Source organism: Haliotis rubra, unplaced genomic scaffold (genome assembly GCF_003918875.1).
Source record: "Haliotis rubra isolate DU_JTF1 unplaced genomic scaffold, ASM391887v1 Scf258, whole genome shotgun sequence".
Lineage (NCBI taxonomy): Eukaryota > Metazoa > Mollusca > Gastropoda > Lepetellida > Haliotidae > Haliotis > Haliotis rubra.
Genome location: NW_025766647.1, coordinates 216,039 through 239,889, shown reverse-complemented (window position 1 = coordinate 239,889; position 23,851 = coordinate 216,039). Strand labels below are relative to the sequence as shown.

The following is a 23,851-nucleotide window of genomic DNA, read 5'->3' as shown; positions in this document are numbered from 1 at the left end:
GACCCGCAGGCGACAGAGGCTCCAGTCCTCCCCCGCCGATCCCACCACAGACTATACCTGCTGGAAGTGTCAGCGGAGCTGCCGATGCCGCATCGGACTCTACAGCCACAGCCGGCGCTGCAACACGACCAATAACAACAACAAGTGTCTGTTGAGAATAGATATCACAGAACTACTACTTACTTTAACATACTAAACACACACACACACACACACACACACACATACATATATATATACACATATATATATATATATATATATATATATATATATATATAATATTGCATTTAAGGTAACCACTTTATGTCTGAGGTAAAAGTGTCAGTGGCTTACCATTGTTTTAGACCTCTATAGCTTGTGGACTCGGTGACTGAGAGCACATAACATGATATGCATGCCCCAAGGCATTTACTTCCCCTTGACAGATATGGAAGGATAAGTTTAGACTAGTTATTCAGATAAACTTAGAAATGTTAAATAAAATATGAATATAAATTTGGAACTTAAGCGAAATGGGAATGATACAAATTTGGAACTTAAAGGAAACGAAAAATGATTCTCTCTTTAAGTAATTAGTTGATTTTGGCCACAACAAATGTAAATAGTATCTTGAGGTGCTCAACAATTGTGACCCAGTTTGTTCGATATTTCCTGCAATCTTCTTTGTCAGCTTGTGATCCGGGTACCTTTGGTGATGACTGTGAGAACTACTGCCACTGTAAAGACGGCGTCTGTAACGACATCACGGGGGTTTGTCCTCCAGGTGGATGTCTGGCAGGCTGGAAGGGAACCAACTGCGATGTCGGTGAGTGAATAATGAACAACAGAGGAACACATGTAGACTAAAGAATGTCATGGAACAAAGGATGGGGATGAATGTGTTGACATGTCATGGAACAAAGGATGGGGATGAAGGTGTTGACATGTCGTGTGGTAATGGTTGGGCACAAAGGTAACTAACCAAGCAACAAACGTGATGTCCTTCTCGGACAAGATTTTATGACCAGTTGTACTAGGCGCTAGGTTTGGTGGGTGTGTGCGTGTGTGTGTATGTTCACGTACGTATGTCTCACTTTATCGAGAATGTTACTTTGCAGAAGTTATATAATCCAAATCAAACTGATCAAGAACAATTTCGACATTTTGTTTTGTGTTTACTGATGACTTTAACATGGAAAGCAAAAAATAAGTAGAAGTTAGTAGCTCTGTAGCATTGCCACAGTGGCCAGAAATGACATGTGTACATGTTTACTAATACAATTGTGTATTCAGTTAATAAGATAATATAAGGACCAACACAACACAAATAACACGGCCTGTTTTATTTTAATAATTTAGTGTTCGTTTAAAAGAAGATTGTAGTAAATATTGAATATGTTAAATTAGCATACCCCCGCTTTGAAGTAACGGGTGTATATAGTGTTCATTCCGTGTTTCTGTCCGGCAACTTTGTCCAGAACATATCTCTTAAAGTTGTACATGCTGGGTCACCAAACTTATCTTTGTCCAGAGGATGCCACCGAAACTATACATGCTAGCTCACCAAACTTATCTTGTCCAGAGCATATCACCGAAACTATATATGCTAAGTTCTCCAAACTTCACACACATGTTAGTCATTTCCCGTAGATGTGTCTTTTGCTATTCTAAAGCTTATCAGAATTGTATTTTTGCTGCTTCAATGGAAATACTACTTAGTGCAAAATGTGTTTAAGGGTTACCTCGTCCAGAGCATATCACCAAAACTATACATACTAGGTTCACCAAACTAAATGCACAAGTTAATCATGACATTCTTCACCAACGTCCACTTCATTGTGTGCAACATGAGACAGTCAAGTCCAATGGTGTATGTCAGGTTCCCACGGAAAACACAGGTTATTATTTTAATCACTAAATGGCAAAACTATTATATAAAGTTTGATGGTGTCAAGGAGAAAGTCTTGTGGGCTGCTGATCCTTGTCACATTATATATATCAACATCAGTCCCATGTCCCACAGTGGGAAGCGGGGGAATGTGAGCTGCTGATCCTTGTCACATTATATATATCAACATCAGTCCCATGTCCCACAGTGGGAAGCGGGGCAATGTGAGCTGCTGATCCTTGTCACATTATATATATCAACATCAGTCCCATGTCCCACAGTGGGAAGCGGGGCAATGTGGGCTGCTGATCCTTGTCACATATATATATATATCAACATCAGTCCCATGTCCCACAGTGTGGAAGTCCCACAGTGGGAAGCGGGGAATGTGGAGCTGCTGATCCTTGTCACATTATATATATCAACATCAGTCCCATGTCCCACAGTGGGAAGTGGGGAATGTGAGCTGCTGATCCTTGTCACATTATATATATCAACATCAGTCCCATGTCCCACAGTGGGAAGTGGGGAATGTGAGCATCACTACTCATCCCCATGGTGACCCTCCACAAAAAGGTTTCTGCCACCTCTTCGCCTCATCAAGGCAATAGTGATAATGATAAGTACATAAGATCACAGAAAATTAATTCAACCCTCTAAAACGATGATGTTACCATGCAAATGTGGATGATTTTAATTCTTGCAAGCGTAAAATATTTGAGCGAGTGACGTAATAGTTATCGCTTGGTGGTCATCGGAAGACTGTTTCGGATATCTCTGCACATTGGGGATCTGTACTTGTGTACCAGTTTACGTTCAATGCTCTCCCATCGACCGGAGCCAAAACTTTTGAGTGTGTGTAATTAGGTGCACCTAGTGTGCTCGAATGTGACATTGCTGAGGTTATGTTCACTGTCAATGGGGGACTACTCTTCTTCGCCACATCCTTCTCGTTTTCCCGAGCCAGAAACTGCCACTTGGAATGTAATGGAATTTACGGAGTTGTCAGTATGAAATGTGAGTTGATTACATCCTGTAAGTTAACAAGACATAAACTTTTCATTATCATGCGTCGGAGGAATATCTTGAGCAATGACTTATGTGTAGATCAACCGTTCCTGTACATGTTCGATTGAATAGAAAGGACGTGTGCCGCCATTTGCAAACATGAAGCCTTGCAAAACGTACCATGTTGTACATTGTTTCAACGAGTGTGTTTTGGTTCAGATTCTCATGAGTGAATTTGATAACATTGGAATCACAATAGTATCTCGGAGCTGGAAGTGGGTCTTCATCATGTATTTCAGTGAAAAATGTCATCTTTACCAATGCATCAAAGAAACAACGAGGCAAATCGATCTCACAATGGACAGGCACTGACGTTATCGTGTCAGGTACTTTTGCAAGACGACACATGACACTTGTCGGATCTCTCCAGTAAAGTACCAGTGTTGTACATTTTGAATATTCGAAGGGAATCAAGGGTTTTATCTCTAACGGTGATTTTCACATAATTGTTTACACGGGTATCACTAATGGTTGGAGCCATTTTGAATTCATGACTAGAAATCAAAAGTTTGAATAAAAGGAATTAGAAAATAAATAGATTTGTGTTATATTTATTGTACTTGTGACTCATTTTATAAATACTTGTTTATGTTGCATTCGCGAAAATAACAGGTAGGTGTAAAGGGGTATTTTTGGCACGAGTAACACTAACAGGTTTCTGTTCGATTGAAGCACGAGTAACTTATCAATGAATTTTAATCAGGAAAGTAGTCCGTCATACCCTGACCCTAGGTCATCACCATGGAGTAGCCAATCACGGGCTTAGAAATCGATCTCACACATATGTGTGATACCAGTTTTCTCACACGGGTTTCTCACCCACGGGTGTGTAAGAAATAATGATAACAAACTGTTTAATGATTCTTGACAGAATGTGACGACAATGTCCAGTACGGTCCTGACTGTAGAGGGGCGTGTTCTACCCGGATGTGCCAGGGAGATGGAAGCACCTGTCCCCGGGATACAGGACAGTGTACAGATGGATGTCAGGCAGGATGGAAAGGGGAAGACTGCACTACAGGTAACAGGCATCGGAAAGTGTCATACTTCACTTAATGTATGTCTTACTGTAGGTACCATTTTGATTAGACACAACACATACTTGACAACCATATTTTACAGGATGTGTCCATGGTGTGGAATACGGACTGGGTGTAACAAAACCTGCAGTTAACAAAACGGCTAACATCAGTTGTATATACACAAACTATTGCCGCACCTTTTATGCAATGGTTTGGTGTGAAATATCGAGTAGGGTGTGTTAAAACCTGCAGTACCCGGATGTGCCAGGGAGATACTAGCACCTGTCCCCGGGATACAGGACGGCGTACAGCTGGATGTCAGGCAGGGTGGAGAGGGGAGATCTGCAGGCACGATGACGTGATGATAACTGTGTTGTTTACTGCATCTTAGTGTGATATATCCCCGACACATCCCAACAGACCTAAGATACACGTATGTGTGTGCCTCGTGATGTGACAATCATATACTTGGTAGGTTCCAGGGATAGTGGGTTCAGTCCTTGCTACATTGAATAGCTAAACTTGAACTAATGACACATACAATTGGCTAATACAGAATGATGCAACACATCTTATGTAATTGTTTTCTGTCTGAATATTCCTACAGAATGTGTCGATGGTGTGGAATATGGAGTTGGGTGTGTTAAAAACTGCAGTTCCCGGATGTGCCAGGGAGATACTAGCACCTGTCCCCGGGATACAGGCCGATGTGATGGAGGATGTCAGCCAGGGTGGGAGGGAGAGGACTGTACATCAGGTATGGCACAATGTCACGTATATGTAAGTGTAGTGCCTTCATAAACATATCTGAAGATCCTATGTGTAAATGATTTATGGAATTGTAAATTACGATAATGACAATGCAATACGCGTATTTGCTGTAACGTGCGATTTTCGTATAAGAAAGAAGCGGTGCCCATTGTAGTCGTCCGACATTTTAGCTTCCAGGCGTTCAGTGATCAAAGTCGCCGGTGTTGAGACCAAGAAAAGGTGTCTACAACTGCAAAATAATTCTGTCAAGGGATAATATATCAGGTCATTCCGTATTTGCAATATGACAGATTTTATGAGTAACAGCATTTATAAGTTGCTATAAAATGATATCATTTTGTATTTCCAGCTTCTAAAATGCCACACAAAGTTGTTATTCCTTTTTTAGGCAACTTATATGACACAAACTCAGTTTCCCAAGGCAGTTCAAATTGGCATGAGGTTCCGTCACGGAGACAGGGGACATTTCAGTTATCTGTAACTGAGTCAATTTTATCGTTCTCGTCATCATACGCCATGGACGTGCAACAGACACGTTCTAGCTGATAGTGTTAGACTTCATCCCCAACAACCATTACTCGTGGTAAGGGATAGTGACCTAGTGGTCAGATTCCGCGACGGGTGGACTGGGTGTCATCGTACCTACCTTTGCATGTAATATCAATCAGCTGATTGTCTGGCTCAGACTCGAGTATTATCGGACACAGATCTATAGCGGGAATATCACAGTGCACGGCGTCAAATATGCTAGCAAACAAACAACAGACATATATAAAGAACTAGAAGTCAAGAACAAGGAGCCAAGACAACTAACAGTTCTCTCTGGTGTGTTGCCGGTCTGTTGTTTCCTTGCTGTGAGCACTGACAGCAATTACAGTGTTTGTCCTGATGATTATCTTTCAGAGTGTACACTAAACGTGAATTATGGCCCCGGTTGTCATGGTAACTGCAGTGCCCGGAAGTGTAAGGAGGTGTCGGGTACAGCAGGGCGGTGTGATGGAGGATGTGAGCCAGGATGGGAGGGAGTGGACTGTATGTTGGGGATGTGACGTTCTCGTACTATAGGCTAAGACTGTTTCAGTATACAGAAACATGCGTATAGTTTACTGTTGTCTGATTTGACTTCACCCAATAAACCATTCTGAAGCATGTCGTAACTACATGGTACCATTTGCTTGTAGAATGTCCGTCACGGACGTTTGGTGTTAACTGTTCCTCCACGTGTGGACATTGTGCGGACGATGAACCTTGTCACCATGTCACTGGAACCTGTCTCAAGGGCTGCAGTCCAGGCTGGGTCAGCGACACCTGTCAACAAGGTTAGATTACGTGGTGTTGAATAAATACTGGATACTAAACGACCTTCCGTGTAATACTATGTTTATAAAACGAGTTAATGATTTGGTATCAAACGAACGAAATATATAAATGGTATTCCGCTGAAGTGAGTTTAATATTCTGTTTATTACTCTCCAGCCTTAACTGAAAGAAACTGCCTACAGGTTTATGACTCTAAGCTTTCTGCGAGTCAAGCAAGGTCTAATACCAAAGTGACAGATGTATTAGCATTGTGACGTCATAAGTGTAAACAATAAATGTGCAATAACATTGTAGATTATTAAACAGTGATATCTTCACCGGGTGAGTAATAACAAGAGATAAACACACAGAAAGGTTTGAGTGAAGATTCCAAGAGAGAAACATCAAATTCCATGGACATTAACAGTGCATAGGATACGATACTGAGAGCATACCCAGCAGGCACATCAACGTTGTTTCAACGTTGAGAATAGGTTGATCCTCAACGTTGAAAATAGATTGAAAATAGGTTGTATATGAAAGTTTTTTTGACGTAGATATCCGACGTGGAATCAACGTTGAAGTTTGACCGATTATCAACGTTGAAAAAAGGTTGTATATGAAAGTTTTTTAGACGTAGATATCTGACGTGGAATCAACGTTGAAGTGTGACATATTAGTAACGTTGAAAATGGGTTGTTCCGTGGTTGTGTCTGGGAGATATTACGCTTTCCTGTAAATAGACTCGCACTTCATCTTTAAACTACAATAAAGTAGCACAAAACTACTGCATCCAGCTAAAATACCCAAAAAGCTACCTGCAATGAACAGTGTTCAAACAGAAAATTGCAGTAAAAATATTTACCTGATAAAATACTTGGTGAAAATTCCCCTTTCAACATAATGTTCATTTAATTTTTATGTCAGTTGGACGTATAATTCCAGTAAGAAGAAAAGAGTATTCCAAATTAAGAAAGACTATTTACTGTTGTATTGTTACCTTGAAAAGGTGAAAATTGTCCCGAGAAGACATTTTGTCTGAATTTCAGCTCTTAGACAGACCCTGAATAAACACAATGCAATTACTTTCACCATGAAAGAGATCCAAGATGACCAGGAACTATTACTGAAGACAGCACATAAAACAAGTCAATTTTCATGAATTCTTTATGAACACACACGCACACAGAAAAACGTGGTTTAATGCATAATGTAAAACATCACACATGACATAGTCTGTAGCTGATCTCTGTTGTGCTAATAACACAATATTATCTGCATATAGCATCAAAGTGACATTTACGCCACCAATGTCAATACCACAGTTCAGTTCTTATAACACAATTACAACTCCAAAAACACAATTATTAGCTCCTCTTCTTTCTGCCACTCCCTGCCTGGCGGTCAGGTGGATACTTCAGAAACGTTCCTAGCTCTTTCTTGAAATTTGCTTCGGATGCATTCCCATCCCATTCCCTTGAGATAGGACACATTCTGAAATTTTATATTTAAATACATGAATAAGTTATATGGAAGATATATTGTCTTAAATGATTCAAGTATTTGTTTAATCAATCACTTGAAAGGTTCATTTCACTGCTGTAACTTGGCATGTGAACATATGAACAGCATCAATACAAAATATGACGAAAAGTGTAAACAATTTATGTTTTCAAACGAAGGAATGGAAGTTTTCTTAAACATTTTCAAAGAAAATCCTCAATTGCAAGTTGATTATTCAATTAGACTATGAATTACCGGTAGGATGAATTAGACGATGCTTTACTGTCATATATTATTTGCTATGGTCATGATGAAAATGCTGCACTTGGTAATTAACTTACCATGGATGATTGAATACAACCTTGTATTCTTAAAAGAAAACTTGCCGTTTTGCCCATCAACATTCATTCTTGAAATCAAATTGTTTGACATTGTCCTGCAAAACAATGGAAGATTGTTGTTATTCTGTCAGATTTAGTTTTCTTTAGAGATTCTCGGAAATGATAATTTCAAATTAATAGGAGTTGAACTGATGTAGCAATTTTGCTACCAGGAGTCATAAATTGTAACAAAAGCCATTTTACATTACATGATAAGAAAACAAAATGGGTGGTGGTTCACAGGTCAAAGAACAAGTCTATTGTGGGAGGTCTCCCAACACCATTTGTTCCCAAACACAAGGAAGTATGGATCATGGAGTTCTGAAAACAATAATGAGCTCTCATAAGTATACAATATATTCTCTACTATCTACTCTCTCTCTCTCTTTGTCATTTGTACACTCATAAAACTCAGATAAATAACTTTTTTATAATTCATAAATGTTTACACTTAATCTCTTATAGGAACGCTTAGAAAATCTCTCAGATGATGAATTATATCTGCGACGTCATAACAATGCTTCTCTAAATCATGAAGAATAAAATAATGAGATTAAACTCTACATTGCCATAAATAATATATCATACCCTGAATAATAAGACATTGAATAACATCTCTTACAACTCCAATCTACACTCAAAAAGACTTAAATGTACTCGTAAACAAACATCGCTGGCACACGCAAATTCTTAGAAACTGTGCATCTCTGACTCTCAATTCCAAGAAATGGAAATCCTACTCTATTTGACCAAAGGGTTGACAGGTGGCCAAAACATATTGAAATGTAGGTCATACACTGAAAATAACTCTGATTTAAAACACTACAAATATACACCTTCTCTCTAATATACTCGATAGATGATCTTAACAAGGGAACATGTACATAAAATATCTAACAACACCTGTACTATAAATAATGGACTCTTCCAAATCTCAGCATGTTTCACTGCACACATATTATATTGCAAATAATGAAAAACCTACCCTTTGACAATAACAAAACATCATATTCAAATTCTATCATAATAATGGGATGCAATATAAAATGTTGATTAATCCTATCCGATTTTGTATAGCTGCCCTTAGGGACCGTTCATAATGTATGGCTTTGGGGTGATGTTGAGATGTGAATTACCCCCTTCCCACCATGCATGTCATGTACATTATCTATGACGCCATCTCCCTTCCAATAACTTCTAAGCATCATATTAAACATAGTGCGTGTGTACAAAAATGATGACCCCTTAGCTCCCTGAAAAAATGGGTGACACCCCACCCCTTACAATCATCACGCCCACCCGCAGCCATATATTTAATTATGAACGGTTCCTTATATTGATGTACTTCATTGATTATTTGAAAATGAATATTTGCAAAATTCAAATCAGGTGATTGGTACGAAAGGAAATCTTATTCGATTATATAATAAAATGCCAAATATATGCATGTAAATATATTGAAAAATAACAAAACAAGTTCATGGAAAACACGGGCTTCCACTAAATTTTGAGAAACATGTACTGTGACATACCGGTAACCTTGTGAGATAAAACATAAGCCCTAATTCGGAGTTTCTTGCTACTTTGACCTGCTAGATTCCTACGTTTTCAGAATACATGAAGGACATACTTACCAAATAAACACCAGCATGCCGTGAAGATGGCGAAAATAGAACGATATTGCGTTGAACTTCGCCAAAGTGAACTGACATCGATCAGCTGCCTTTGCGCGCGCGATAATTGTGCGCATGTCCGGATATGGCCAAACGAGGCGATCGAAAGGTCAACATCTGGCATGTGTTTGAAAGCAAATTGTCGGGAATTATACAATTTTCACAGTTTTGTTGGAAAATATCAAATGTACTGCAATTTGGATAACTGATGACTTTATACCTTAAATTGCTATTTACGTTATATTTCCGTCCATTGATCGATGCACAATCAAACAATATATAAGATTATATCTGTCACTAGCTCGATCTTGATCTTTTATGAAAATAATGTTCCGAAATGATAGTTGCTAAGTTGGATACGTATTACCAATATGAATTATGTATCAAATTTGCCAAGGAAACAATTAGTTGACATTTTGTTGATTCCTTACGTTGAAACAACGTTGACAACTAAACGAATCTCGACTAACTTTCTTTGGTCGCATGATAAACGTTGAATCAACGTTTATGAAAGGTTGATCAACCAAACAACCAAAATTCAACGTTGATTCAACGTTGATTCAACGTTGTGTGCCCGCTGGGTATGGTTATCAAAAATGACATATACAATGTACTGCAGGCAGTGGATTTAGTTATCAATTTCTCGCTTTGTTTAAAGGTAATATATTAAACAATTGATTGTAGAATGTCAGTCACGGACGTTTGGTGTTAACTGTTCCTCCACGTGTGGACATTGTGTGGACGATGAACCATGTCACCATGCCAATGGACCCTGTCTCAAGGGCTGCAGTCCAGGCTGGGTCAACGACACCTGTCAACAAGGTTAGATTACGTGGTGTTATGATAGCAACTGTCTTCCATCAATATAGCTCTATATGTACCCTTCCTGAGTAACTTTGAAGTTTGCACAGTATTCAGTTCGGTATTCGATCAAAATGAAACCAGGATATATCGCTGTCAAGTGCTCACCTGAAACCAAGTCACATTAATTGTTCTCTTCCCTCTGGGCGTTTCTCCAACATAAGGGTGATTCACTGTAAAATATCAGAACTACACAGTGTGTTCCACCCAACTCATTTACAGACTCATGAGTGTGCTTTGTTTTTTCATATTTTCAGCCAATAGTCAGTCTGCATCGCCATCGCCCGGTAAAGGTGCTGTCGTTGGTGGTGCGGTTGGTGGAGTTGTTGCTGTAGCTGTGGTTGTTGTCACTGTTCTAGCAGTTATCCTTTACAGGTATAATGAACATTCATCCCAGTCATTTTTTTAAAATAAGTTTATTTCTACTTTCTCAGTTGTTATATGTTTCAAGAATAATTATAGCATCGCAACAGGCTGGACTTCCTCAACCAATGTTTAATCGTAAGACGCGACCGACGGAATCACGAGGTCTGACTCACCGCTGACATGCTTGATCCGTGTCATCGTCTGCCAACTGCCAGCTCAATGCTCGTGTTAACTTGACCGTCTGGATTACTATAGTCTATCTGCTCCCAAATTGTAAGGATGAATTCATAATTACAAGGAGTTACAAGCAAAATTCGTCAACAATCTTCTCATCTTTCTTATTTGTTTTCCTTTACCAACTCATGATTTAAGTTTGACGCATTGATATAAAGAATTATAAAAGTTGTTTAACAAATCAACAAATGTTGTTTTAATACAGTTGGTTACACGGGAGTCTGTAGTCACTGTAACAGCCGAATGTTCGCACGTGAAATACATGTCAGTGTGATCATTCATGAACGGGATTTACCATATATAATGACACTCAAGTGCACACATCTTAAAAGGAAAGTCCATTGTTAGATATCAAATATATTGTGAATTGATATTATTTATTGGTGAAAACAATCTTTAGATAGTTTATAAATTTATGTGATAAATGGGAACTTTCAATTTAAATGCAATCCATGTATGCATAATACATATTACATGTCTCCCACATCCAACACATATAATATACGATTTTGCAATTAAATACGGTATGGTATGAAGTTCAGTGATGACATGGAGAAGCTTGTCTATCAATTTCATATTTACGACTGAAGGAGAAAGAGGGAGGCTATATTATCCCTTTGTAAATATTGGAAGAGATCCGCCAAGGCTCTTTGTATTACTGAAAGAAAACTGGCATACATTTTACAGAAGCGAGATGATGCTGACAAGACAAGTAACGGGGTCGTCTCAAAGTCAATTTCAGTATATAACCTTGACACCTTTCGTGCAGTGCAGCGATGTCATAGCATTGTGACGTCATCAAGTTCATGATGTCATAGCATTGTCAGGGCAGTGTACAAAATCTATTGTCAAAACCATATCTCCTAGGAGATGTCTGATCTCCCACAAGCGATATCTCCTGTGGAACACAGTTTTGGATGATAAAAGAAGATCTCAGGAGAGACAAGACATGTGTGAAAGAAATGATGTCGTCTCTTTGAAGAACAATTACCGTCGTACCATCAAGAAGAGGAGACCTTGATGAGACCTGGGTGAATGCCTGTCATACGGCACAACGTCAGTGGGTTGCCTCTGACGCCAAGACGTCACACAAACTCCCACCTGGCAAAGGAGAGAAACTAATCATTTTACATGCTGGGTATTAAAGTGAAGGATTTCTGCCAGGATGCGAATTGGTCTCAAAATCCTAGGACAATAGGGACTACTAGACAGAGATGAATGGCAGAGTGTTCTTGGAATGGACAGAGAAACAACTGCTTCCTGCTCTGTCAAAGAAGTCCCTCGTGGACAACACCTCTTATCACAGTGTGCATAATCTAGATACCAGATGCCCAAGGAAATGAGAAATGATAACTTGGCTGCAGACGAACAATGCTCCCTTTCCAACAAAAGCAACAAAGCCTGAACTGCATGACGTCATCAAACTAAACAAAACCAAACCTGTGTAGAAAGTGGGCAAACTGTGGCATACACATGGACATGATGTTGCATACACATTGTGAGTTGAACCCCATCGATATGATCTGGGGTATTGTGAAAAATGATGTTGGAAGACAAACGAGACATTTAAACTATAGACGTTCTACCGTGTTCGGCTGTTACAGTGATTGTACCGAGTCCCGTGTAACCAAATGTGTTTAAACAACAGTAATCTTATAATTTTTTAAATAACTTTTTTATTACTTTTTATCAATGCGTCAAATTTACATCATGAGTTGGTACGGGAAAACAAATAATATAGATGTGAATGTTTTTGACGAATTAAACCTGTAACTTCTTGTAATTAGGAATTCACCGGTACGATATTTGAGCAAACAGACTATGAAAGAGTAATGACATTACTCTAATATTGCAGGATGTGGTGTAAAATATCCCGTCGAACACAGCCACTGCCATGAACGCAAATCATTTAGCTTAGTGTGTGTGTGTGTGTGTGCATGCATGTGTGTGTGTGTGTATATGTGTGTATATGTGTGTGTGTGTGTGTTATATCAAAGAGATCGATAACCCTTAACTAAAGGAAAGAAATGAATATATTCCACACCATTGATAAGCGGTGACATGTTTATGCATGGGTTACCAACAAAACAGTGTCCTGAACATACTTTAGAAGCAGCGCATTAACTTTATTTTATCAAAAAGGTTTATGTACGATATTATTCATGGCACTTTTTTCCTATTGACGATATTTCCGATTATCGACCTTTTTAGCCAGCCCCAATTTAGCCTGCAAGTGCTTTTACAATATTAAAATAGACAAATGGTAGAACGATTTGTGTGTTCTTAATTTCTATTTCAGTCGAACATTAACGCTAAACAACATACATAAATTAAACATTCAACTTTCATCAGAATGGCGTGTTCTCATTGACGAAACATTGTATAAATAACGTTTCTCGCATTGTTCAAGGAGGAAAAGAAATGCCAACAAGAAGAGAAGTGATAATTCTGTGTATGAGGACGTGTCTGCCTTTGAACCACAAGAACAAGAGCTGCAAGGTAATTAGATCTACCGATAATTCAACCAGCATTCAACATTTAGGCCTCAGCGTTTAGATAGTGAACATGAGCTTTATGCATCCTGCTGCACTGCTGTAGATCTTCCAGAGACAGACGTCATCAAATGACATCATTCTGAAGTGAATCCTGGTTTTATTCTTGAGAGAATGTATACCAATGAGGTTTCTCACAGTCTTATATAAATTATATTGGTGTGAAACTGTTTTACAAGCACCAAGTGACAAGCGGCTGTTTTCATTGAGCTCAGTTCTATAAGTAATGTGTTTCTGCAGAAGCAGCACCTAGCGTGAATGCTGGCTATGAGGAGGAGGCGGTGCGTGATGCTGATGGATCTGGGAAGAACACAGCTGGTACATACTACAACATTGGACCAGCCATGATGACGGAGGTCGAGGTGGACAAGCTAGGGGACAAGATCAGAGACATGCAGGCAACAAAACAGGGATTTGAGAAAGAGTACCAGGTGTTTCATCCTAATATGATTGCAGCTGGTTCTTTGGGGGAATATTACACAGTACCACATTGTGTAGTTTCATATTAAGATCTAATGCATTGTTTGCCAGTAACCGCTAACATCCAGTGGCAGTCTGTGAGTCGAATCGTTTTGGTTCCTAAACTATATTTTGCTGCCATATTACACGTATTAGCTACCAGGGTAAACAAACTTACGTCTCATTTTCAATTACTTATATTCGTTTGTATGCTAATCTTGGGATGCTATTATATCACGGATTTCCATATCTGTGTATGTATTGATAGTATGTAATTTTCAACACGTAGAAACTGATCTCTGGATTCACGCACACATATGAAGACTCTCAGCTTGAAGGGAACACAGGCAAAAACAGATTCCTACAATATTACCCGTGTGAGTATTGGCACCACTGACAGGGACCTAATATAACCTTAAGTATCACATTCACATATTCAGTCAAATACAGAGGGGGTGTCTCAGTAAAACACTTTCTTGTCTACTACAGATGACTACAACTGAGTGGTCCTGGACAAGATTCCGGGGGATCCATTCTCCGACTACATCAACGCCAGCTACATTAATGTAAACTAGATCTCTGTAATTCTTTCTCACGGTGTAAAAACATACATTTTGTACGTAAAGCTGTTACAGTTCTGAATATATGTGTACATGTATATATATGCACTGTTAGGGTTACTGCTTTATGTCGACTTACAGAAGAACTAATTAGGATCTCCCAGGATAGGGAATCTCGTTGTTTTGTTGATGCATCTGTTGTCATGAAGAGAATAGAAATGTTTACAAAGATCCTCATATTTCAGGGCTTTTCGAGGAAGCAAGCCTATATTGCAGCTCAAGGTGAAAAACACATTCATGTCTTCATAATGTGAAATCAATAACATATTTTTTTATAATATTCATCTCTTTCTGATATAAAAGTAAAGATATCGCTTTTATATAAACATGTACATGTAGTCACACAATCTGTGTTTCTTTTTATAACCATCATAGCACCGAACAGGAAGACTGTAGCCGACTTCTGGAGAATGATCTATCAGAAGAACTTGACCAGGATCGTCATGCTGACCAACTTGACGGAGATGGGCAAGGTAAAACAGTTTGGGGAATAAATTAACTACTTATATTGATGTGTAGCTTTTAAAGAAAAGTATATCACTTGTATATCCGTTAAGTGACTGTATTAACATTAACACGTGTTTAGTCCTTTGTCCTTTGCGGACAGCCAAAGTACTGTAAGTCCCTATGGTACCTAGTATGGTGATCAGCCTTAAGTTGCTGGTGATCTATAGCCCGTTTTTATATTGTATTGATGTTTATAGTGATATCGATCTTTGTTATGATAGCGTGCTAGTTTTAGATTAAGAGCTGTGATACTCTAATACCGTCCTGCCATGAGAGATTTTTTTATGTTCTAAATTTATTGATTTTAATGTAGATGTAAAATAAATTGTCACGATATGGTTGAAATATTGCCGATGTGACGTTACACATTACCTCATTTACTCACTCCAATGCGGACAACATTTTTCTTCATCAGGTGAAGTGTGAGCCCTACTGGTCTGACACATCTGACCTTGAAGCGGGACCCTTTTCTATCACTGTTACCAAGGTCATGCACAGGGCATGCTGGGACATCAGAGAACTCACTGCTACAGTCAAGGAGGTAATACTGTATGACGTCATCTTTCGTTAGTATATATGGACAGATGCAGACTTTTCTTTCCTCTCGGGAAATAACTCACTGACGGCTGTCAGATGATCAGTGGCAGATTGTAAGTATCTTCTGGTACTTCAAACTAGGTCAAAAGGAAATAAATGTTCCTCTACAATTGCAGTGAAGCAAATTAAATCATTGCTGAAACTGAGAATTGTCTCTCTATGTTTACAACCTCAACTCTGCATATTTAGAATAATTGGTATTACATATGGCAATCTCTTCCTTTTCACAGACCGGTGAACACAGAATTTTCTACCATTTCCACTTCACAAAATGGCCGGACCATGGAACTCCAGACGAAACTCACCTGATGGAGTTCTTGTGGCGAGTCCGAAAGACGCCCAACCATGACACCTCTCCTGTGTTGGTACACTGTAGGTCTGTACGAAGACAGTTCTTGTAATATAATCATGATGATGAGGAACTATATTTTATGTACGACTCCCGCGCTCATGCAAGTAGTCCGGCTGGGCAGGACTGTTGACGTGCATGTGAGAGATCCCAGAATACAACATCTTACCCTCCATAGTTATGTGCGTGTAAAGATTCATATTACAGTTGAATCTTGTGGTGGGACCGTTATAGCACTTCAAGCAAACAGTTTAAGCTTTCTATGGTATGCCAATAGGTTTCATATGACATAACGTTTTCAACTGTTACTGTGTGGTACCAGTAGGACTCAAATTATCAGGTATATGCTAGGGAAATATCATGGGCTAGTATAGACGGCCTGTTCACTGAGAATGGCCGGGATATTCAGCATGCTACAACACTGATGGTGTAAATGAACCGTGGAATAGAAGAGGAGAAGGTTAACAGTGTTCACTTACTTCAGTTTTAATTAGGGGTGGGTATTGCAGAGAATTTTCATATTGCGATATATTGCGATGCGGAAGCATATATTGCGATATGTATTGCAATATATTGCGAGGATTATGTTTTTAACAAAAACTACTTATAATCGAGTTAATGCTTGATAATAAAGCAAAAACACAACAAAACATAACCGTTTATAAAAACTCTTAATCATGACAAAATAAAAATTTAAGTAACATTTGGCACTAATGAAACAGGGAAAAGAACAAATAAAAAAACGGAAGTATCCGAAGATTTTCCGAATGCATGTCAAAATACCTTTTTTCGATCAGCGTATCGCAATACGTATCGTTTTTTCATGTCTGAACCGGTAAATACCGCTAAACCGGTTATATTGCGCAGCCCTAGTTTTAATGCTCTATCTTGTCGCCGTCTTTCCGGTCCATAACTTGACTGTCTGTTCAGGATTCGATTGATCTTTAAAGACCGCCGTAGCTAGCATGACCGGAGAAGCGCCATGTGGCTTTAGACAACAAAGACTTACATTTATATGCAAATTGGCTGGTGCTGACGATAATCTGTCATTCATTCGTATAATTGTTTCTCATTTTTTCATCCTGTCAGTCGAGACTGACTGTGCTCTCTATTGTCCTCAGTGCTGGGATAGGTCGCACTGGAACCTATATCGCGCTGGATTACCTTCTCGACAGGGCTCTGAGTGACCGGAAAGTTGATGTGTTCAGGTTCGCATGTGACATGAGACGTCAGAGGAGAAACATGATTCAGACGAAGGTAGGACGCCAATACGTTTCATTATCTCAAAATGGCAGTTGTATTTTGGATTATACAAACATCTTGTCGATTGCATTGCTTTGAATACCAGCTAGGTATCATAGCCATGTCACTGTATGTATATAATGGATATACTTAGTTGTCTGCGAGATATGTCACATTGCCATCTGTATTGCCTGTGTATACACGACGTTGTAAGAGGTTCTGACGGTGGTTTGTATGTGACGCTGTCATGTGTATTGCAGGAGCAGTATGCCTGTGTGTACACGACCTTGTACGCGGTTCTGACGGTGGGTTGTATGTGACGCTGTCATGTGTATTGCAGGAGCAGTATGCCTGTGTGTACACGACATTGTACGAGGTTCTGACGTTGGGTTGTATGTGACGCTGTCATGTGTATTGCAGGAGCAGTATGCCTGTGTGTACACGACGTTGTACGAGGTTCTGACGGTGGGTTGTATGTGACGCTGTCATGTGTATTGCGCGACAGGTATGCCTAATGTACACGACCAAGTACGAGGTTCTGACGGTGGGTTGTATGTGACGCTGTCGTATGTGTATTGCAGGAACAGTATGCCTGTGTGTATACACGACGTTGTAAGAGGTTCTGACGTTGGTTTGTATGTGACGCTGTCATGTGTATTGCAGGAGCATTATGCCCTGTGATGTTTACGACGTTGTACGAGGTTCTGACGGTGGGTTGTATGTGACGCTGTCATGTGTATTGCAGGAGCATTATGCCTGTGTGTACGACCTTGTACACGGTTCTGACGGTGGGTTGTATGTGACGCTGTCATGTGTATTGCAGAACAGTATGCCTGTTATACACGACCTTGTACGACGGAAGGTTCTGACGGTGGGTTGTATGTGACGCTGTCATGTGTATTGCAGGAACGGTATGCCTGTGTGTACACGACCTTGTACGAGGTTCTGACGGTGGGTTGTATGTGACGCTGTCATGTGTATTGCAGAACAGTATGCCTGTGTGTGTACACGACGTTGTACGAGGTTCTGACGGTGGGTTGTATGTGACGCTGTCATGTGTATTGCAGGAGCAGTATGCCTGTGTACACGCCGTTGTAAGAGTTCTGACGGTGGGTTGTATGTGACGCTGTCATGTGTATTGCAGGAGCAGTATGCCTGTGTGTACGACCTTGTACGAGGTTCTGACGGTGGGTTGTATGTGACGCTGTCATGTGTATTGCAGGAGCAGTATGCCTGTGTGTACACGACGTTGTACGAGGTTCTGACGTTGGGTTGTATGTGACGCTGTCATGTGTATTGCAGGAGCAGTATGCCTGTGTGTACACGACCTTGTACGAGGTTCTGACAGTGGGTTGTATGTGACGCTGTCATGTGTATTGCAGGAGCAGTATGCCTGTGTGTACACGACGTTGTACGAGGTTCTGACGGTGGGTTGTATGTGACGCTGTCATGTGTATTGCAGGAGCAGTATGCCTGTGTGAACACGACGTTGTACGAGGTTCTGACGGTGGGTTGTATGTGACGCTGTCATGTGTATTGCAGGAACGGTATGCCTGTGTTGTACTGACGACGTTGTACGAGGTTCTGACGGTGGGTTGTATGTGACGCTGTCATGTGTATTGCAGAAACGGTATGCCTGTATGTACGCCGTTGTAAGAGGTTCTGACGGTGGGTTGTATGTGACGCTGTCATGTGTATTGCAGGAGCAGTATGCCTGTGTGTACACGACCCTATAAGAGGTTCTGACGGTGGGGTGTATGTGACGCTGTCATGTGTATTCAGGAGCAGTATGCCTGTGTGTACACGACCCTATAAGAGGTTCTGACGGTGGGGTGTATGTGACGCTGTCATGTGTATTCAAGGAGCAGTATGCCTGTGTGTACACGACCCTATAAGAGGTTCTGACGGTGGGGTGTATGTGACGCTGTCATGTGTATTCCAGGAGCAGTATGTCTGTGTGTACACGCCGTTGTAAGAGGTTCTGACGGTGGGTTGTATGTGACGCTGTCATGTGTATTGCAGGAGCAGTATGCCTGTGTGTACACCACCATGTAAGAGGTTCTGACAGTGGGTTGTATGTGACGCTGTCATGTGTATTGCAGGAGCAATATGCCTGTGTGTACACGACGTTGTACGAGGTTCTGACGGTGGGTTGTATGTGACGCTGTCATGTGTATTGCAGGAGCAGTATGTCTGTGTATACACGACGTTGTAAGAGGTTCTGACGGTGGGTTGTATGTGACGCTGTCATGTGTATTGCAGGAGCAGTATGCCTGTGTGTACACCACCATGTAAGAGGTTCTGACGGTAGGTTGTATGTGACGCTGTCATGTGTATTCCAGGAGCAGTATGCCTGTGTGTACACAACCTTGTACGAGGTTCTGACGGTGGGTTGTATGTGACGCTGTCATGTGTATTGCAGGAGCAGTATGCCTGTGTGTACACGACCTTGTACGAGGTTCTGACAGTGGGATGTATGTGACGCTGCCATCTGTATTGCAGGAGCAGTATGCCTGTGTGTACACGACCTTGTACGAGGTTCTGACGGTGGGAGATACGTTCCTGCCATCCCTGGACTTTGTTAAACAGCTTGGAAGGAAGACAGTGTTCAAGATGGGCAACTTGACAGTACCGAGACTGATACAGGTGGTTGTCCGACAGTAGCTGGTTACAGATATATGTACAGATACAAATAGAGAACATTGTTCTGGCAAAACACAAATGATGATATATTGACAATGAATAACTGAAGATTCACTGTCTACCTTGACTGATGTATTAGAAAATATGTCCCTTTATTTCAAAAATTGACAATTTCGAAAAGTTTATCCTTGCTTCCATTATTGCCCTTTCATGTTTTTGCTAGAACCAATTCTAATTTCCTTTTGACAATTATATAATTTAATTGTATTTTGTTTTTTTCTCCTTATTTAAATGGTTTTTTTTTCAAAAGTACAAATTTCGCTGAATTTATTGAATTAGGAAGAAAATAATCAAAGCTACAGAAATGCAATAATTAACCAGAAAAAAACATTTGAAATTGCGGAAACAAAACAGTGAGAGTGAGAGAATTAACGCGAAATTTGGGTTTTAATAATCAAGAATATGCTCCTAAAGCGGCACCATTACGCCTTTGTAATCTTGTAGAACGAGCAGTAATTCACTCTGTGGTTCCTTAGTCATGACAGGAACCTGTGGTACGGGTTTGAATCCCATATTGTGTGTGTGTTTTGTCGACACCGTACCAGTGGTAGTGCCACCAAGGCAGTAGATTTCAAACACCTCCATTACTTCCGGCTTCTCCTCCACGTCAAGCTTTAACTTCCTGACATAGGTGGACAACTAGCTGTAACTGACTCACTCATTCACGCTGATCCCTTCCATACATTTACCTCGCATCTATGACTTGCATCGTCCAAGTATCACATGTTGTAGGGCATATGAATATACATGTTCGCATTCTTGGGTTTGTAGAGAGTCAAATCCGATATACAGCGAGATAAGGCAGGTAAGAATATGTTATAATCTGCACCGTTACACATATTTGCTATCACGTTCAGTAATTCAGTACGAAGAGTTGTAGTGCCTACTTTGTCTTCGATTGGCAGGAAGAAGAAACATTTCTTCCAAATATTGATACATCATTCCGAATTTGGGTAATTGTGAAATTAGAGGGTACAGTTCACGATTAACAGAGACAGAGTGGGAACCCATGGCTCTATCTGAATATGCACTCTCTATTTCTCTTGTCAGGTAAAGACATAAAAGGTCGTGTGTGGGTGAACGGACGCTCGGATATCCTAGCTGTGATGATGCCTGTACGTGTACCAATACACATAGTCATTCAATAACACAATACTTAGTACGTGTACCAATACACATAGTCATTCAATAACACAATACTTAGTACGTGTACCAATACACATAGTCATTCAATAACACAATACTCTGTTCGAGAACCAATACACATAGCCAATCACTAACACAATACTTAGTACGTGTACCAATACACATAGTCATTCAATAACACAATACTCTGTTCGAGAACCAATACACATAGTCATTCAATAACACAATACTTAGTACGTGTACCAATACACATAGTCATTCAATAACACAATACTCTGTTCGAGAACCAATACACATAGCCAATCACTAACACTAATACTTAGTACGTGTACCAATACACATAGTCATTCAATAACACAATACTCTGTTCGAGAACCAATACACATAGTCATTCAATAACACAATACTTAGTACGTGTACCAATACACATAGTCATTCAATAACACAATACTCTGTTCGAGAACCAATACACATAGCCAATCACTAACACAATACTTAGTACGTGTTTCAATGCACATAGTCATTCAATAACACTTAATACTCTGTTCGAGAACCAATACACATAGCCAATCAATAACACAATACTTAGTACGTGTTTCAATGCACATGGTCATTCAATAACACAATACTTAGTACGTGTTTCAATGCACACAGTAATTCAATAATACATTATACTAAACTGATCTACGGTATGTCAACTTATCTTCCTTGTCATGTATCCCCATGGTGATCTACCTTCAGTTGTTTGCGATCTATAGCCCGTTTTTATATTGTGTTGTGCTCTATAGTTAAAATGTTTTAGATTTAATTACCAGTTTTACATTTATATCTGTGATATTCTAGTTGTTTTACTGTCGTTCATTGACAGGCTTTTTACAATTATTGATATGTAACTTTCTTAGTCACGATATGGCTGAAATACTGCCGATGTGACTTACATTTTAACTCACTCACTCCTTGTCATGTAACGGTGACACTACAAGTGATCTAATATGGAAGAGAATAGGAACAACATTATGTGTCTCTATACATAGTCCTAATCTGGTATTTGTTCTCCTTCAGTCCCACCTGTCCGTGAATGGCTACCTGTTAACTGAGGCCCCCTCCGTCACCACGGCGTCTCTGTTCTGGAAACTCACAGAGGAACAGGAATCTGCCACTGTCATTGTCCTGCCAGACTCGCACCAGGTGACCAATGATAGTAGTTGTCATAGAGGATACTAAACCACCTCCCTTGGAATACCATTTTTTGTCAAACGAGTTAATGATTTCGCCTGTTTGATACTAAATCCTTCACGAGTTTAATAAAAATGGTATTGTAATGAGCGAGTTTAGTATTCTCTTTATTACATAAATTGATAGAAACTGCATACAATGTGATGACTCTCAGCTTTCCGCGACACAAGCAAGGTTTAATCCCTTTTAATCCCTAACACATAGGTATTAGAATTGTGACGTCATAACTATAAACCAGTATGACGTCATACGTCTAACTGTATTACACTAGTGTAATATTGCCTTAGAAATATTACACTGCAGTATCTTCCACGGCCGAGTTATAAATTCAGTTATCTGCCTACTGCACTATTCACAATCTGAACGTAAAACATGGTTCTTCATACTGAGGAGACAAATATATAATCATTCTAATAATTCCGTTTTTAGAGAGTGTCCTGCTTCCTACCAGCGCCAGGGGAGAGACTGGATCTGGGTCCCGTGAGTGTCACATGCTCAACAGAGAACACCATCAACCCCGACATCGTCTTCAGGAACGTCCAAAGGCAGATGGAGGTCGGTTGTTATGTAGAATGTACCATTATAACTTATATATAAATTCTTCATTCTCTGAAGATAAGTATAGTCTGCACAAAACTTGCCTCTCTCACTACTGTATGTGTGGCTTCAGTATGGTCTTTTACTTTTTATGATACGATGACATATAGGACGATGTAATACGTGTGTTATGTCAATAAGATTAATACAGCTCTTTCTGTATTCAAGGGTGATGCCTCGCCCAAGACTGTCCGTGTGTACATGGTGATAATGCTTCCAACTGATGACCACTCAGTCCTCCTTGACCTTCTGGAACAGGTCGACCTTGGCACAAGAGGCAATACCCCAAATCCTGTAACAGTTGTTTTCGGGTAGGTTCTCTTTCCTTCATATCCTTCATTGTAATCGTTACTGTAATGAAACAACTTATCATATCCTCCTAGTTAGACTTAACAACCATTCCATTCATTTACTGTTCCTCGACATTGTGGTCCTTTGTAGTTTTAACCTGATCAGCACAAAACCCATCACATCATGTCATTGATAATAACCAATTGTGAAGTTTTGGTTTGTTAAGTTACTTCAGGGCGAATGCAGAGATTGATCTTTTTCCAGGGAAAACGAAAAACGCGTGGCTACATTGTTCTGCATCCTCAGCAACATCGTGCTCGGCATTAGGTACGACAACGTGGTGGAGATCTACAACAACATCCGACGTCTCGGGCACCTGCATGCCAACGATCTCACCCAGGTGAATTTAGGGACGTCATGATGTTTATAGACACCGACGAGTAGAAGAGACACTCACATGCTATTGCCACATATAATCGATACGTCTGCCAATATATAAAGTATA

At 40.0% G+C, this 23,851-nt stretch overlaps 1 protein-coding gene across 1 annotated transcript in view; it reads left to right on the top strand.

The window, feature by feature from the left end:
- The window catches only part of LOC124279906 (receptor-type tyrosine-protein phosphatase alpha-like), a 95,862-nt gene that overhangs the window by 70,363 nt on the left and 1,648 nt on the right, over positions 1-23,851 (top strand). Inside the window, exons 5-29 of the mRNA XM_046715786.1 lie at positions 674-808; positions 3,810-3,959; positions 4,061-4,090; positions 4,194-4,311; positions 4,566-4,717; positions 5,913-6,050; positions 10,271-10,408; positions 10,705-10,822; positions 13,458-13,546; positions 13,840-14,030; positions 14,348-14,435; positions 14,548-14,559; positions 14,590-14,624; positions 14,864-14,900; positions 15,054-15,151; positions 15,601-15,726; positions 16,013-16,158; positions 17,253-17,388; positions 19,876-20,019; positions 20,848-20,881; positions 21,127-21,191; positions 22,285-22,410; positions 22,888-23,013; positions 23,224-23,366; positions 23,611-23,746. Of these exons, the coding sequence (XP_046571742.1) occupies positions 674-808; positions 3,810-3,959; positions 4,061-4,090; positions 4,194-4,311; positions 4,566-4,717; positions 5,913-6,050; positions 10,271-10,408; positions 10,705-10,822; positions 13,458-13,546; positions 13,840-14,030; positions 14,348-14,435; positions 14,548-14,559; positions 14,590-14,624; positions 14,864-14,900; positions 15,054-15,151; positions 15,601-15,726; positions 16,013-16,158; positions 17,253-17,388; positions 19,876-20,019; positions 20,848-20,881; positions 21,127-21,191; positions 22,285-22,410; positions 22,888-23,013; positions 23,224-23,366; positions 23,611-23,746 (2,711 nt within the window). The remainder of the gene's footprint in view (positions 1-673; positions 809-3,809; positions 3,960-4,060; positions 4,091-4,193; positions 4,312-4,565; positions 4,718-5,912; positions 6,051-10,270; positions 10,409-10,704; positions 10,823-13,457; positions 13,547-13,839; positions 14,031-14,347; positions 14,436-14,547; positions 14,560-14,589; positions 14,625-14,863; positions 14,901-15,053; positions 15,152-15,600; positions 15,727-16,012; positions 16,159-17,252; positions 17,389-19,875; positions 20,020-20,847; positions 20,882-21,126; positions 21,192-22,284; positions 22,411-22,887; positions 23,014-23,223; positions 23,367-23,610; positions 23,747-23,851) is intronic.